Raw genomic sequence first — 16,789 nt, 5'->3', positions numbered from 1 at the left:
CAGCCTTGGATTGAAAATAATTCGCATGGTTGCATCTGTACTGAATATGTACAGACTTTCTTCCTTGTCATTATTCCCTAAACAATACAGTATAAGAACTATTTACATAGAATTTACGCTGTGTGAGGTATTATAAGTAATTTTGAGATGATTTAAAGTGTACAGGAGGATGTATATATACAAATACTCTACAAATACATTTGTTATATACAAATACTGTACCATTTTGTATAAGGGACTTGAGCATTTTTAGATTTTGGTATCCTTGGGGGTCCTGTAACCAATCCCCCATGGATACTGAGGGACGACTTTATATTTCTTTCTCTCTTTTTTTTTTTTAGACAGAGCCTCACTTTGTCACCCGGGCTGGAGTGCAGTGGCATGATCTTGGCTCACTGCAACCTCCACCTCCCAGGTTCAAGCAGTTCTCCTGCCTTAGCCTCCCCAGTAGCTGGAACTAGAGGTGCAAGCCACCATGCCTGGCTAGTTTTTGTATTTTTAGTAGAGACAGGGTTTTGCTGTGTTGGCCAGGCAGGTCTTGAACTCCTGACCTCAGGTGATGCACTTGCCTCAGCCTCCCAAAGTTCTGGGATTACAGGCATGAGCCACTGCACCTGGCCCAACTTTATATTTCTTATTATGCCACATTCTTTGTAGTATGGAAGTAATTTCACTTACATGCGAGTATATATAAGATAAATTTCTAGAAATGGAATTCTTGTATCAAAGGCTATGTACATTTGTAATTTGGATTTTTAAAACCAGTTTTCCCACCATAGAGATTGTACCAATTTATTCATGTCACAAATGTGTGAAGTGACTGTATGTTTCCCCATACAACTTAGTGTGTTACAAATTTTTATTATTTTAAAAAACAAGGTTCTTATAGTACTCTGCAAAACATGTATATGTAAAAAAAAAGACGTAATACTTTGTTGTAATTGTCAAAAAAATTGAGTAGAAATTCTGTTATGTTCACAATTATAAAAGACTTGATATACTTTTAAAAGAGTTGAGTAATGTTAGCTAATTTGTTGCCATTTTATCATATATCTCCAATGTACCAGGTACTGTGTTATGACTTTATATACATTATAATCTCTAATATTTAAAATAATTTTACAAGATGTATAGAATTTATATTACCTTTATTTCACAGACAGGAACCTGAGCTAGTAAATTCTAGGCTTAAGATTTGATTCCAATTTGATTCTAAACTCTAGATTTTTGTCATATCTTCAATTAATTTTACTTCAGTATTTTGATCTTTCCGTTTTTTATGTAGAGGACTAAAATTCCTCTGATTTCAGCCATTATCCTGGTCTTTCGGGGTTCCCAAATTGAATTAAGGAAGATTTCTATAATTTGCAAGAATTAGAAGCCCCAGGGTAAAACAAAGAGCGTACACACTTGTCTTTCTGAGAAGAGATGTTAAATACCCAATATAGATGCTGCTTTCTTATGTATTTCCTTATTTGACTTGTAGAAAGTAGGGGAGAATAGCAAAATAGCAGAATTACTAGAGAGAGAAGACAGGCAGTGGTAAATAATAGTAATTGGGTCAGGAAGCCTGTTTTAATCTCCAAGTAACTTAGTTGCTGTTTGAATATCTTGTTTTACCATGTAAGAATCAGTCTATAGGCATTTATTTTTAACATCCTAGACAGTTACTGTTTAATTTTATCTCATTTAGAGTCCTACCACAGCTACTAAGTTGACTTTTAGAGCAGAATATTTATTTAAAAATCTTGGTCAGCATATCTCACAAATAGACAAATTTCATAACAGTCCACATTTTGTAGACTTTTTAAAATAAAAAATAATTGTTTAAAATTTGGATCTTTTTAATTTCAGTTGTTCCCCCTTCCCATCCCATTTTACAGACATTTCAACCTACGAATGAAGAGGGACACTTCCCTTTTCAGTGATGAATTTAAAGTAGAAACATCAAATAAAGTACTTGATTATGATACCTCTCATATTTACACTGGACATATTTATGGTAAGTTGGACCTTAACAGAACCCTTTTCTTCCAATTTTTTTTCTACACAAAGATACTAATTTTTAAGTGTAAGCAAATATTTCAGAAAAGGTTATAAATCCAGAGGAGGTTGAATTCATATGAAGGGTAATGGTCTTTAAGAAATGAAGTAATGTTTGGACCTATCTTTACATGTATGTTTAATAGTGAATTATGAAATATCTGGCTTCTGAAAGGTATGAAATTTTGACTCAGTACCTCTAAACTGTTAGAGTTTTCAAAAGTTTTAACGACTTCTGTAATTTTCTGATTTTCCAAGTAAGAAATTAATAGTAACTTTGCTGTGTTTTATAAGAAAACAGGAAAAGTCTAAAAGGAAACAGTAAAGATGATCTTAGCCAAAAATAATGTGACAAAGTCATCTGTAGGAAAATCCTCCCAAGGCCCTTCTTCCTCAGAATCTATTTGCTTTATTCACAATTCCAACAAATTTCTCTTGCTGCATCAAATTAAAAATGCTTGTTGGGGGGCATCAGTGGCACACTTAACCCAATAGAAAGTTACATCTACTAGTAGTGTTGAAAGAACAGAACAACTATAGACGTCATAAAAAAGCTTAAAAAATGAAAATCTTCTGGGGGTGTTGGAGAGAGGCAAAATGTCATTGTTTTATAACTGTACATTAGTAAGTACTCAAGATGATTCTCACTTAAGACAGTGTTAAACTGTTTGAGATTATTTCTACACAAGTGATTTCTACTGAAAATAGTAACATGAAAAATTAAGTACTTAAAGAATTTTTTCTCATTTTTTGATTGTGCCAGATAAATGAGGCATTTCTATACTTAAACTTTCTCATTTGTAGAATAAACCTAATTATTAAATTCTTTAGCTTTTTTGTACTCTTAACAATTCTGTAACCAAAGTAAAGCATTTTTCATCAGTAGATTTTCAATGTCAGACTTTAGTGTTATATTGTCTTCTTGATTATTTATCTTGCTGGGCAAATAACTTAGTAGTTCCTGCCCTTTTTTGGTAGGTGATGAGATCAAGAAAAGTATGAGGCTGTAAATGAGATTGCAGATAAAAATCATGTTATTTAGGCCAGGCGTGGTAGCACTTGCATCCGTAACCCCAGTGCTTTGAGAGGCTGAGGCAGGAGGATTGCTTGAGACCTGGAGTTTGAGACCAGCCTGGGCAATATAGTGAGACCTTGTCTGTGAAAAACATAAAAAAATTAGTTGTGGTGGTACACCTGTAGTTTCAGTTAGATGGGAGGCTGAAGTGGGAGGATTGCTGAGCCCAGGAGGTTGAGGCTACAGTGAGTTATGATTGTGCCACTGCACTATAGCCTGGGCAACAGAGAGAGGCCCTGTCTCTTTATTTAAAAAAATAAAACAAAAAAACTTAAAATACCAGTGTCTTGGGCTCTTACCTCCAGTCTGTGATTGATTCAAAGGCAACTATTTAATGTTATTCTACAACTTAGAAATTGTGGAAGGCCTGATTTGTATTTTAAGGAGAGAATTGTAATGGGTAAATTCAAGGTTTAAAGCCCTCTCCCTCTACTTTCACCCTTCATGTCATTTGATTTTGGTGCTCACCTTTTCGTTGTGATTATATTAAGAACCAAAAGTACCTTTTTTCCTATTATTTCCTTTCACTGGAGAAGTATAATTGATGGGATAGTATTACAAATCTTTGTCCAATATCTTTAAAAGTACTGTTGTTATACTTTTGTTCAAAGTGCATCTGAAATATTTGACACTGTTCTATTTAAAAATGTGTTTATAGGCTGGGCGTGGTGACTCACGCCTGTAATCCCAGCACTTTAGGAGGCCGAGGCAGGTGGATTGTTTGAGCCCAGGAGTTCCAGACCAGCCTAGGAAACATAGCAAGGCCCTGTCTCTACCAAAAATACAAAAATTAGCTGGAGGTGGCGGTGCACGCCTGAAGTCCCCGCTACTAGGGAGGCGGAGGTGGGAGGAGTGCCTGAGCCCAGGAGGTTGAGGCTGCACAGAGCCATGAGCTCGTCACTGCACTCCAGCCTGGGTGACAGAGCAAGACCTTGTCTCAAAAGCAAAACAAAACAAAACACAAAACAAACCCCTAAGCATAGCGCAGAAGCCAAAAGGCCTGGCCCATGCACAATATATCGGATGGGAAAGGAGCTTTATTCTTGTGGTACCTGTAGCAAAATTTTCAAAAGATGCTTTGGATGTCTTTATTCTGAAAGTGTGTATTTTATCAGTGGGTTTGCTTGCTTCTTTTAAGTTTATTTAACAATTAATTGTTTTGTTTTGAGACAAGGTCTTGCTCTTGTCGCCCAAGTTGGAGTTCAGTGGTGCCATGTCAGCTCACAGCAACCTCCGCCTCCAGGGTTCAAGTGATTCTTCTGCCTCAGCCTCCTGAGTAGGTGGACTTACAGACGTGTGCCACCAGGCCCAGCTAATGTGTTCTGTGTTTTTAGTAGAGACAGGATTTCGCTATGTTAGGTAGGCTGGTCTCGAACTTCTGGTCTCGAGTGATCTGCCCGCCTCGGCCCCCCAAAGTGCTGGGATTATAGGTGTGAACCACACTGTGCTGGGCCAATTTACAATTATTGATGACTACTGCATACATGCTAGGCACTCAGCTAGGTGCGAGGAATATGGTTGGTAACAAGGCAGATACTCTATTTTTCATTGCTGTTATTAGTAATTGTATATGTTTTAACTAAATACTTGTTGCTGTTCACATCTCACATTCTGCTTGATATATTTTTTGTGAAAATTTCCATAGTAAATTTATATTCAAGATTTAACCGTATATATGTGTATATATGTATGCATGTGTATATATATACACACACATATATACATATATATGAACAAATTTAACATTCATGTGCAAATTAAATTGTCAAGAATTTGTTGCTTTCATTAATAGGTGAAGAAGGAAGTTTTAGCCATGGGTCTGTTATTGATGGAAGATTTGAAGGATTCATCCAGACTCGTGGTGGCACATTTTATGTTGAGCCAGCAGAGAGATATATTAAAGACCGAACTCTGCCATTTCACTCTGTCATTTATCATGAAGATGATATTAGTAAGTACTTAAATTTTATCAAGTAGCCTTTTCAAAAGGCATAAAATAGTTAAAACTGTGTGGAGACAAATGAAGCATTAGCTGTTTTCTTTCCTGAGTTACTAATCAGGCTAGAACATAGTTTTTACTAACAATTGCTATTTAAGGAATAGTAGATATATGTAATGAGGCAATTTCCTTGTCAATCCATTGCCGGTACTACTTTGCTGATATGACATAACTAATACTGTTTGAACTGTGTGAGTCAACCAATCTGACTGAACTGGAAATTGTATATTTTGACAGCAGCCAGTCTGTGTAATGCTAATACCTTTGTGTGTGTGGCCTACTGAAGGTAGAAGAGCATCACTTCTTATGTAAATTTCAGTGTGGATATTTGTGTAGTGTTTAAGGAATATTTTAGGTATTTTTGTAATTTTTAAGTCCATCGAGTATTTCTTTTTAGAATCTTAAGGTAATGACTTGACTTCAAGAGTCCAAGTTTATCATGGATTTTGTTCTCTACCATCTTTGTATGATGATATTTCTCTAAGAATAGAAAATGTATTTAGACCTTACCTTTTAATTCTATTGTCCGTATATCCACAGTTATCCAGTTATCGGGAATGCTTCTTTGAAGTACCACAGAAATACATTTCTCTAATTTATATAGCTCTTGAATACCCATTTATTATTTTTTGACTGTAATTAGACTAGTCTCTCAATTTTTGCCTACTTTCCTAACTTGGCAGCTTCTTCCTACATATGTTTTCCTTTGTATAGACAGAAATTTATTGTCAATAATTTTATTCTCACCCCTAGTAATACACTGACAAGCATTAACCATTTTGACTTTTTGCTCCATCAGCTCTGACAGTTTCTGTACTTCATCTGTCCAACTGCTTGTTATCTCTGCTGCTAGATTGCTGTAGAAAATAACATACGTATTCTAGGTAGGATGCATTTATGATTTTTAGGTACTTGTTAAATCATAAGCTCATTAATGCTACTTGCCTGTATTTTCATTCACGTCTATTTGATTCCTTTTCCAGTTTTAACTCCTGGTATTTCAAACTCTACCTTTCTTTTCAAGCTCTAAGCTATCATCCTCCTTCATAAGTAGGAATATGAATTCCTTTGCTTTCCTTTCTTTCTGCTGACAAAATTATTATTTACCTGGTTTGTGTCTTGCTTTGTAATTTTCTTAGTAATTTAACCTTTTTTTGCAGGGTTACCTCCCCTATCAGGGTATGTAAGTTCTCCAGATATAGTTTCTGTTTCTTTTGCTCCTTTAATATTCCAAGTATCATTTGTCTGTGCAGCAGGCTTTTTGTAAATACTTAATGAAATACTGGAATATTTTTCTAGAATGTTTTATCAAAATCAAATAAAACCTTTTGAGGAAGGAAGGAGAGGAAAAGAGTAATCTGCCAGAGTATTTTTTCCTTTCTATCATATTGTAATTGTACTTTCTCCATTGCTTTCTACTTCCTATCAGTGCCCTCTACTGTATTTGTTCTGCCTGTTTTGACTTCTGTTATTGTGCCTCTCTCTTGTGTTTTCCTTCTCCTGTTATCTACTTGTGTGTAGTTTAAGAATATTCTTTTTTTCCACTTTTCTTTCTTTCTTGTAATATAATTGTATTTTTCGCATATTGCATCCAACAGTAATTTCCAAATATCTTAATAGGTGTCAATCTTTTTTTTTCCCCAAAGATGATGAGTAAGCTTGGAGGATGAATGACACTGGATGTTACTTGATTTTTTGTTCTTTTTGGCATTTAAATGCTTTATCATTGATATCAGCTTTTATTTTATACTTGTTTAAGTAAATATATGTTTGTGTTAAGGAGAACTTTTTAACATTCTTTTTATTATTAAGTATCAGTAGTGGTGTTAGAATTTAAAAGCGGCAATCTTTAAGGTGATTTTATTTGTAGCTTCTTAGGTAATTGGAATTGTAGGATATGAAGATGGAAGTACGGAAGGAATTGCCTTAAACAGAGTTTTTAATGTTTGCAAATTTAGACAATTACTTTTGAAAGACTATCTAAAAATCTGTCAAGTGAACCATGGTTTAAGACAAGAAAACGTCCATGTATTAATCTTTTAGTCTAAATAATTGCTATATTTATATTCTAGACCATGGTTGGCAAATTCTCTGCAGAGGGACAGATAGTAAATATTTTTGGCTTTGAGAGCTGTATGTTTTATTGCAGCTACTCAGCTCTGCCATTGTAGCACAAGAACAGCCAAAGAAACACATAAATGAATAAGCATGGGTGCTTATTTTAAAGAAATTATTATTTATTTATCTATTTTTTTGGAGACAGAGCCTTGCCCTGTTGCCCAGTCTGGAGTGCAGTGGTGTGATCATACCTCACTACAGCCTCAACCTCCTGGGCTCAAGTGATCCTCCTACCTCAGCCCTGTGAGTAGCTGAGACTGCAGGTATAAGCCACTGCTCCCAGCTAGCGTGGCTGTTTTTAATAAAACTTCATAGACACTTAAATATTAATTTCATATATTTTTCATATGACATAAAATATCATTCTTTTGATTTTTTCTTTAACCATTTAAAAATGTGGAAACTACCCTTAGTTTTCATGTCAAACAAAAACAGATGGGAGGGCTCACTAAATTTAATAATTACTTTAACTGGTTCTTTAAATTCTCTGTGTAGAATATGACAGGTTCTAAAAGTAGTAGTAGTAGCAGTAGTAAGAATAATTATTATGGCTTAATGTATACCTGACACTGTATAAAAATCTTTACTTGCATTACTGAATTGAATTCTCAAAATAACCTTATGAGATACTGGCACACCTATTATTCCCACTTTATAGGTGAAGGCTTAAACTGAGGCTTAGAAAACTTATGTCACTTGATTGTGGACCTCCTGTTCTTTACCCTGTGCTCTTCTGCTTCACTCATGGAAGAAAGCTGTAAATTCTCACTGCCTTTACTTCAAGGATTTCTGGGGCTTTTCTGAAATCTGTAAGCCTCTCTAAAATCATACATTTGCATCTATTGCTGTTTTAAGCCAAACTCTCTCCTTAATATATTTAGCAGTGTTTATTTTGTAACTAAAAGGGAAAGGATGCCCTTTAATGTGTATTATTATTTTTATATAATTGGTTTAAGTACCAATAATTTATTTTCAGAAGTAAAGTACTGCATGATTCTATCACTGTGAATGTTCTTAATTGAATTTGGTATCCTTGTGTATGTTATCCTTACCAAAAAGAAGCAAATGGTAGGGGAGGCATACTAACCTTGGATATACCTTCTGATGAGAATTTGGCTACCCTCTTCTTAATACTGTTTTTGCAACCGAAGGCATAAATGTATAGAACCATCATGAAAAATGATACTGCTATTCTCCAGAACCTTGGGGAATGGCTTCTGAGACTGTACCAGAACACAGAGATAGTTTTCAGTGAACATACTTAATAATTTCTCTAGATGTGATAGTGATAACTACATATTGTTATCAGCTTAAAATGCATACTTATTTAATTCTGTACTTTAGTAAAAAACACTCTCTCCTGGACATGGAAGTGTGAACAGTTAATGACAAGGTAAGAATACCACTTAGTTCTCTGCCCCTTCGCACAGTTTATTTTAAAGAAACTGAGAAAAACATTGTTCCGTAAACTAGAATAGTATTGTTATTAACATGAACAGGTTTTAGGAATATCTGACTATATGACTGCTTGTAATAATTCCCTTACACCTTTTTTGTGTAGCACCTATCCAAGAGCTAAAGGTCTGAGTAATTTTTTTTATGCTATACTTATAGAGAAATACTTAATCTCCAAATTAAAAAATATATTTTAATTGTATATGAAGAGCTGCAGAATAAGTTATTTGGGTTTATTGCTTTCATTTCAAATTTATTATTTATTTTCCTTTGTCGGGTATAGAAAAGCCCAGAGAGGTTGAATTTGCATATATACCTCCGTCGCCCAGGCTGGAGTGCAGTGGTGCCATCTCAGCTCACTGCAACCTCTGCCTTCTGGGTTCAAGTGATTCTCCTGCCTCAGCCTCCCGAGTAGCTGGGACTACAGGCATGTGCCATCACGCCCAGCTAATTTTTGTATTTTTACTAGAGACGGGGTTTCACCATGTTGGCCAGGATGGTCTCGATCTCTCGATCTGTTGACCTCGTGATCCACCCGCCTCGGCCTCCCAAAGTGCTGGGATTACAGGCGTGAGCCACTGCGCCCGGCCTGAATTTGTCTATACCTTATAGTAGTAGGGCACCCCTACTTTAGAATGTGTGTTAGCCCTACCTATACTTATTTCTTCTTTCTCTTGTGCTTCAATGGGAAGACCTCCTATTTCTTGTTCTGAAAAGTTAAGATTGTTAAACTTTATTTTAGCATTTCAAAATGGAGGCCTCTTCATTCATGTAGAAGCTTCCTCATTTGTGGAAATGTCAGGATGTTGCATCTAAAACTTTTAAAATGTCAGTTAGTTCCATATTGTGTTTTTGAAGTTGTTTTGTGTCACTGTTAGTGACAGGGAGAGACAAAAGGAAGGAATACAAGAGGGAAGAATAATTGAATTGGTAAGTATTGATAATAGCTAGCATTGTTTGTATCATTCACATATAACAGGAAAACTGTTTTAAAAAGCATTCTGGCTATACTTAGGTCCAATCTGGAGATTGGAAATCTGCATAAGCATATTGAGTTGTGACAAACTATGTAGCCAGCTAGAAAAGTTGAGGTGTGGAGTGCTCTGATTGTTTGACTTCTGAACTCCCACAGTGCATACAAGTGTATTGGTTAATCTCTCTACTATATGTTTTGAATTTATATGCTTTACTAAGCATTGATGTTAAATACTGAACTTACTTAAGCACAGTGATAGTATTTGAAAGAAATATAAAAATTTAGTGGTATTGTTGACTCTGTCTTTTCCTTTTTTCTGAGTTAATCTCTTGGGAAGTATAAATTAATTTTTCTAAACAACTCACAGGCACAGAAGCCAAAAAATTGAGAAGGCCACAGATATGGGAGTTATTTTAAGAATAATATTTAATTAGAAATGTAGGATACTAAATTGGAAAGTTAAAAAAAAAAATCACAAAAAAAGAGACAGTGGCCGGGTATGGTGGCTCACGCCTGTAATCCCAGCACTTTCGGAGGCTGAGGCAGGTGGATCACGAAGTCAGGAGATCGAGACCATCCTGGCTAAACAGTGAAACCCCGTCTCTACTAAAAATACAAAAAGTTAGCTGGGCGTGGTGGCAGGTGCCTGTAGTCCCAGCTGCTCGAGAGGCTGAGGCAGGAGAATGGCGTGAACCCAGGAGTCGGAGCTTGCAGTGAGCCGACATCATGCCACTGCACTCCAGCCTGGGTGACAGAGTGAGACTCTCAGGGAAAAAAAAAAAAAAGAGAGAGAGAGTCAGTGAGGGGCTTAATTCTTTTTAGCAGAATCTGGAGAAAATATGCTTAGACTTTTCATATTATGCATATTATGCATTTCATATTACGTAACTCTATATAAATAGGATAACAGTTGAAAATTTTAGATCAAGTTCTTTTCTGATTGGTTATATATATGTATGTATATGTATACATGTATATTCATATATATTTATCTTAAAACATCAATATAAAATATTTTAGCTATAATGAAATACAATGAATTATTTCAGAAATATAAGATTTTTTAAAATAAAAAATTGTTATTAGAAGCATTCACAGTGTCAAAAAACAGCTGCAGCTTTTTTTTTTTTTTTTTTTGGCAATTACAGAGTGGTATTCAGTTAAGAGTAATACTTATTTTGTATAAGCTGCAGAGAGAAATGAAGATGAAAAACTACCATCTCCATATATAACTCATTTGTGCTGTGCACCAATAAGAACCTGCTTTAGATTTTCATGCTGGCTTACAGCTCTCATACTGTTTCAGGCAAAGTTAGTGGTTATTGAAAATACCACCAGGACGGGCTGTCTGTCCGTCTGTCTGTCCGTCCTTCCATCCATCTGTATTTTTTTTTCTTTATGCTCTCTCAACAACTAACTGTCAAGGATGGACTATCTACAGACACATTTGATAGTGTGGTTAACTGTTAGTGTGTTAACTGTACAGTTTAAAAACAAAGCCTTACAATTTAAAGGTTTTTCTTTAAAAGGAGTGAGTTATGTACAGGGGTGCTAAATAATTTATAAACAGGGACAAACACTGCGCTAGAACCAACTTATTCATTATGATCATCTTCATCTTCCTCCTCTTCCTCATCCTCTTCATCTTCCTCCTTTTCCTTCTTATTTTCAACTTTCTCACCTTCCTCCTCTTCTTTTTTTTTTCAGCATTGACATCTCCCTTTTTTTTTTTTTTTTTTTTTTTTTTGCTGCATCAGGCCTTCCTTTAGCTCAGTATGCAGCAGTATCCATTTCTTAGTTTTTCTTCAGCTTCGCAGCCTTTTCATAAGGCTGCTTGTCATATGCACCATATCCACATCTTTCCCAGTTTCTTTGGAACATCACCAATGGATAGGTTGGGATATTCTCCTTAGATTTTTGGGCAGTACTCAGGGCAAAATAAAAAGACCGAAGGAGCCCTCTTGGGTACGTTGGGAATCCCTAAACTTTTTTGTTTCTTCTTTAGGAGGGATATAAGTTTCTCTTTAATAGCCATCCTTGTCCCCCTTTGCCATGTCTTCAGATTTTCCATTCTCTTTAGCAGATATGGCTTTCCACCTCTCTGAGCACTTTTTAGAAAATTCCGAGAAGTTAACTGAAGCATGAGTGCTGCTTCTTGTTCTCCTCCTGGAAGTTTGCACAAAGAATGCATATGATGACATTTTGCCTCTTGGCTTCTTAGGATCTTCTTTTACCAAGTTTAGTTATTTTTCTTCAGAGAAGCACAGAGTCAGTCACCTAGTGCTTATCTGGCTGTGATTTACCCCAGCACTGTCTCCATGGAGGTCAATGTACAGTAATGGCTATCAGAAATACATGATTATTTGAAAATAAAAAAACCTTTCATGTTGTAAAGCAACTTTGAAAGTCACCCTAACAAGTAAAATTATATTTGAAATTTTTGTTTTTTCTTTTGAGAACTATCTTCTCATGATTTTGTAGTTTTTGAAGTGTTTTACAAATAAATTGAGTAAGAAATTTTATAATTTTAGTATTGTAAAAGGCACTAGAATTCAACACTCTAAAGATGACGGAAACTGAAGTCTAGAGTTATAAAACTTGTGCAGTATGACATGGATCCATGTCTTTTGGCTTCCACTCCAGTGCTTTATTTCTGTTACATTCTGAGTTAAGAGAGTTTAAAGGCTGCTAAAAGGCAAGAACTTAACGACAATAGAGACAATGACAGGATTGAAAAAAAAGAGTTATTTTTGGTATCATTGATTTTGAAGGTGAGCCATATTTACTACTGAAAATGCAAATTTATATTTTAGGCTCACTTTAAAAAATATGTATATTTATTAATAGAGACGAGGTCTCACTATGTTGCCAGGCTGGTCTCGAGCTCTTGAGCTCAAGTGATCCTCCTGCCGCAGCCTCCCAGAGTGCTAAGATGACAGGTGTGAGCCACCATGCCTGGCCAAGGCTCAACTCTTATGAGTGATGAGTTACAGAAAAACTAAAAGAAATAGCATTTAGGAGTATGTATGCGTGTATGTCCTAGAGATGCTCAGAGCTAAACCTCAGTCTTTCACATCTCTGATAGCATAATTCAGAGATTCATGTTTGTACCCGTGACCTTGTAAGAGTGCCTGAGGACATTGGTCCTGGACTCTGGCCCTCTAAAAAGCTGTTTCTGAAGAGGCATTGTGAGATCTGGTTTATTAAAGACATGTTATATTCTGTACATGATTTATAAATTGGGGGATTAGATAATCTCCATAAGCAGTCTTGCTATCTTGTATTTATATTTGAACATAAGTGTAGAATTTATAGATGTGGATTTTATTGGTTTTAGCTTCTAGAGACTTCTTAGAATTGTTTTTTTTAGGGAAGCTTGTAGATCTACTAGTTAAAACTTTTTTTGGTTTTAATTTGTTTGCTCAAGACCATACAAGTTAGTGGTCATGGTACATGGTGGGGAGAAGGCACAGGAGGTAGTATGTCAAAGAACTGAGGCATGACATATGTATGAAAAGAGTTAAAAATGAAATCAAGGTGATATGTTAGAATAGCTTTATAACCTTATACAGGTAAAGTACTTTTTCTTGGTCTCATTTTCTTCAGGTATAAAATGAGGGTGTTAGATCATGGTGCTAATATCTCTTATCTCTTCTAAAAGTTAATGGTTCTAAACTACTTTTCCTTTAAAGTTGGAGATATCTTGATTGATCATGGCTGACAGAAATACAATGTAAAAATAAAATAAAAATATTTTTGTGCTGATTAGCAAATGACTATATAAAATGGCTATTCTTGTATGTAAATGAAGTATTTTTCTTAAGTATTCTTGTATGTAAATTAAGTAAGTTAAGATGAAATGTGTCCACCACCATTAACATTTTTGTGAATAGCCCTTCAGATCTCATATACCATTTTAAATTTCATGTACAGTATATCTTAGATCTCTTTCTGTGTCAATAAACATAGCTCTACATTTTTCCTTTAAATGGCTACATAAAATTCTGCTGTTTCCTTGATAAATGTATTACTTACCAACCTGCCAACTAATGGATGTATAGATTGTTTCCTCTTTTTTACTGTTAAAATTTGCAACAGGTAACATTCTTGCACATATATTCTTCCCTCAATATTTTTATGGTTATTTCCTTAAGATTAATTTCCTAGAAGTAGCATTGTCAGACATGTACATTTTGATATATATTGCCAGATATCTCTTTAAAAAGGTTACACAGATTTATACTCTTAGACCTATAAATTGCATATTGACTTAATAATACCTTCATGTATAGTCTGTGGACACACTTCCCCAATTACTTCACAAAAATGTCTCCTATTTTTTTTAATACAGGATTTAATCAGCGTCTACACATTGCCTTTGATTGTCACATCTCTGTAGTCAGTATTACTCTTTTAACAGCTTGAGGAAAAATTGATAGCAATAAACTGCTTATATATAAAGTATATAATATTGATAACTTTTGACATATGTTTATGTCTGTGAAACTATGATAGCATTTAAGATAATAAACATGCCCATCACCCCCAAAAGCTTTCAGTGTAATTCTTCTCTCCTCTACTCCCCGCTACCCTCTTGCACTAATCTCTAGGTTAGTTTGCACTTTGTAAAATGTTATATAAACACAATTATACATTATGTACTCTTTAAGAAAGTCTGGCTTTAACTCAGCATAAATATTTTGGGATTCATCCATGTTGTATGTATTAAAAGTTAGTAACTTTTTGTTGATAAATAGTAGTCTATTGTGTGGATACCATGATTTGTTAATACATTTGTCTGTTAATGGACATTTGGGTTGGGTTATTACAGACAAAATTACTATAAGGTTTTTAATATTAACTCATCAAGTATTGGTCGATTAAAGAGAAAATAAATTTTGAAGAGACAAAGGGATAAAATAACTACTAAGGACCAAAAAGTCTTGCTCTCTTGCCTGAGCTCTAGAGAGGGGGCATTTGGAAACAAGACAGGCAAAATAGCCATAGAATTTTAATTTAAGCTAGTAGCATATACACCATGTACATTCTCTCTCCTCCAAGCTGATAATACAACTTAGGTGTAATCTCCTAGAATTTTTTCCTGACCTCACAGTTCTGGGTATCCTCTCTTTACTGCTGTTTATGTGTTGATGAGTCTTCCCTATCTTTTGAATCCAGTGGTTTACAGGTCATTGGTTATATGACTGACCTTTGAGAGGCATGGAAGGAAACCAGCTGTTGACTGGATGAGTAAATTAAATTCAACCAGTGTTTAATAAACTGTGGATGATTGCTGGGAGACTTTAACACTTGGGAAGTTGGTACTTAAATGCCATGCTTGTTTACATGTCAGACACCTCAGCTAGACTGAAAGCTCTTGAGAGTGCATGTTCTATGTCATTTATTTTTGTATCCCTGTTGTTTGGTATATAATAATTTTTTTTATTTGTTTGCTTAATAAATTAATGCAGTTAAAAATAACATTGACATATGATTAGGAAATTTATGTGTACACAGGTCTTAATTTTGAATGTTCTGTATGTTATAGTCAATCTGTAAAGTAGTTAGGAATTTAGAACACACTTTGCTGTAGAAACAATTTAAAGTGTTAGACAATTCCTCTTTATTGTAGGTGGAATGAAGGCTAAAAGGAGGTTATGGGAGCCAGCAGTTTATAGGTCTTTGGTTAATGGATGACCTTTGAAAAGAGGCATAGAAACCAGATACTGGCTGAAAAATTAAATTCAACAAGTATTTATTGGTTTGCGAATATACAGGAAAGAGAATTTTAAAATTTCCCCTGAAGATTAAAAACCTTCAGGGGAATTTTCAGTAATAGAGAGTCAAAATGTGGTAAATGCTATAACAAAAATGTCATCAAAGCCCTGGGGTAGTGCATAACTACCTCAGTGAGGGAGCTTTAGGGAGATTTAGGAAGACTTCCCTGGGGAGGTGGAATTTGACTTGAACCTTGAAGATAAGGGGTAGACTTTTGATTGCTAGAGGAGAGAATCTGTGATCACAGGAGAAGGGTCAGCCCTATTACTCTGGCTGCAACAATATTTCTTTTCAGTTGTCACAGCTTGCGAACTAAAGAAAGGAAAAGAGATGGCATGTTCTTTGGCCTAGTCACCCATTTACCCGTGTATAGCTGTATAGTCCCAAGTCAAATACATGTAAATAATGGTCACTTAAAGTTAGTATGTTACAAGTTTTCATTCCAAGTGTCAGTTGTAAGTTTTACAGGTTTAACAACTGATTAATTTGTTAATAAATGTTTTTTGAGTGCCTAATCTGTACAAGACGCTTTTAGAAACTATCCATACAATAATGAATAGAGCAAAGGTTCTTCCTTAAACACTTTAGAGTCTAATAATTCTATTTGTCATTGATCAGAATAATAAAGCAACATTTCTCTGGTTGACCTGACTCCCATTATCCCTTTGGCTGCCAATACTAACCCTTTCTTTCTGAAACCCATGGGGTGAGGAGTGACATGCCTGGACCTCTTCCTCATCTCTGTTTCCAGAGAGATCAGTGTTGTAAGTGCATGTGGAAAGTGGGGTCATCTTCAACTTCCTCCTCTTTCTAGGGACAATCTCTCTGTGTTTTTCTTATGCCCACTTACCCTCCCAAAACAGAAATTAGACATGGGGATTGGGAAGACATGAGAATTGGTACTCGGGAGAAAGGGCCTCCCATCCACTGGAATTAGGAGGAAGAACATTTGGAGTTCTTTCCTGTCTCCAAACTTTTCATTTCTTCTCAAAAGAAAAAAAAAAAAGCCTATCCTTTCTTCTACTCTCCATCGTGAATCCTTGTTGATGTAGGCAACTTTGGGAATAAATGGCGATTTTCATGAACAAGGACCCCACCTCATGATACTCTGGATACTAACAAAAATAATTTTTATGCATAATGATATTCTATAGAAGTCATTCTATTTTAAATTCAATTAATGTAGGTTTTTAAAAATTGGCTTTGGTGATTCATGGCGTATTATTGGAGGGATTACCACCCAGTTTTGACTATTTAGAGGGTCATCTCATAGCCAAGGCCTTGGACCTTGCAGTTAAGTTTCTGAGCTGCTAGTCACATAAGGCGGAGGGGTACCCTGACCCTG

At 35.4% G+C, this 16,789-nt stretch overlaps 1 protein-coding gene across 2 annotated transcripts in view; it reads left to right on the top strand.

The window, feature by feature from the left end:
- The window catches only part of ADAM10 (ADAM metallopeptidase domain 10), a 157,270-nt gene that overhangs the window by 67,228 nt on the left and 73,253 nt on the right, over positions 1-16,789 (top strand). The window contains 2 exon segments of one of the 2 annotated variants that reach the window (NM_001131095.1): positions 1,884-2,002; positions 4,911-5,069. The exons of the other annotated variant lie outside the window; for it this stretch is intronic. Of the exon segments in view, the coding sequence (NP_001124567.1) occupies positions 1,884-2,002; positions 4,911-5,069 (278 nt within the window). 2 annotated transcript variants of the gene reach the window in all.

Source organism: Pongo abelii, chromosome 16, assembly GCF_028885655.2.
Source record: "Pongo abelii isolate AG06213 chromosome 16, NHGRI_mPonAbe1-v2.0_pri, whole genome shotgun sequence".
Lineage (NCBI taxonomy): Eukaryota > Metazoa > Chordata > Mammalia > Primates > Hominidae > Pongo > Pongo abelii.
Note: the sequence above shows the minus strand (reverse complement) of the source record. Positions and strands in the feature narration are given on the sequence as shown.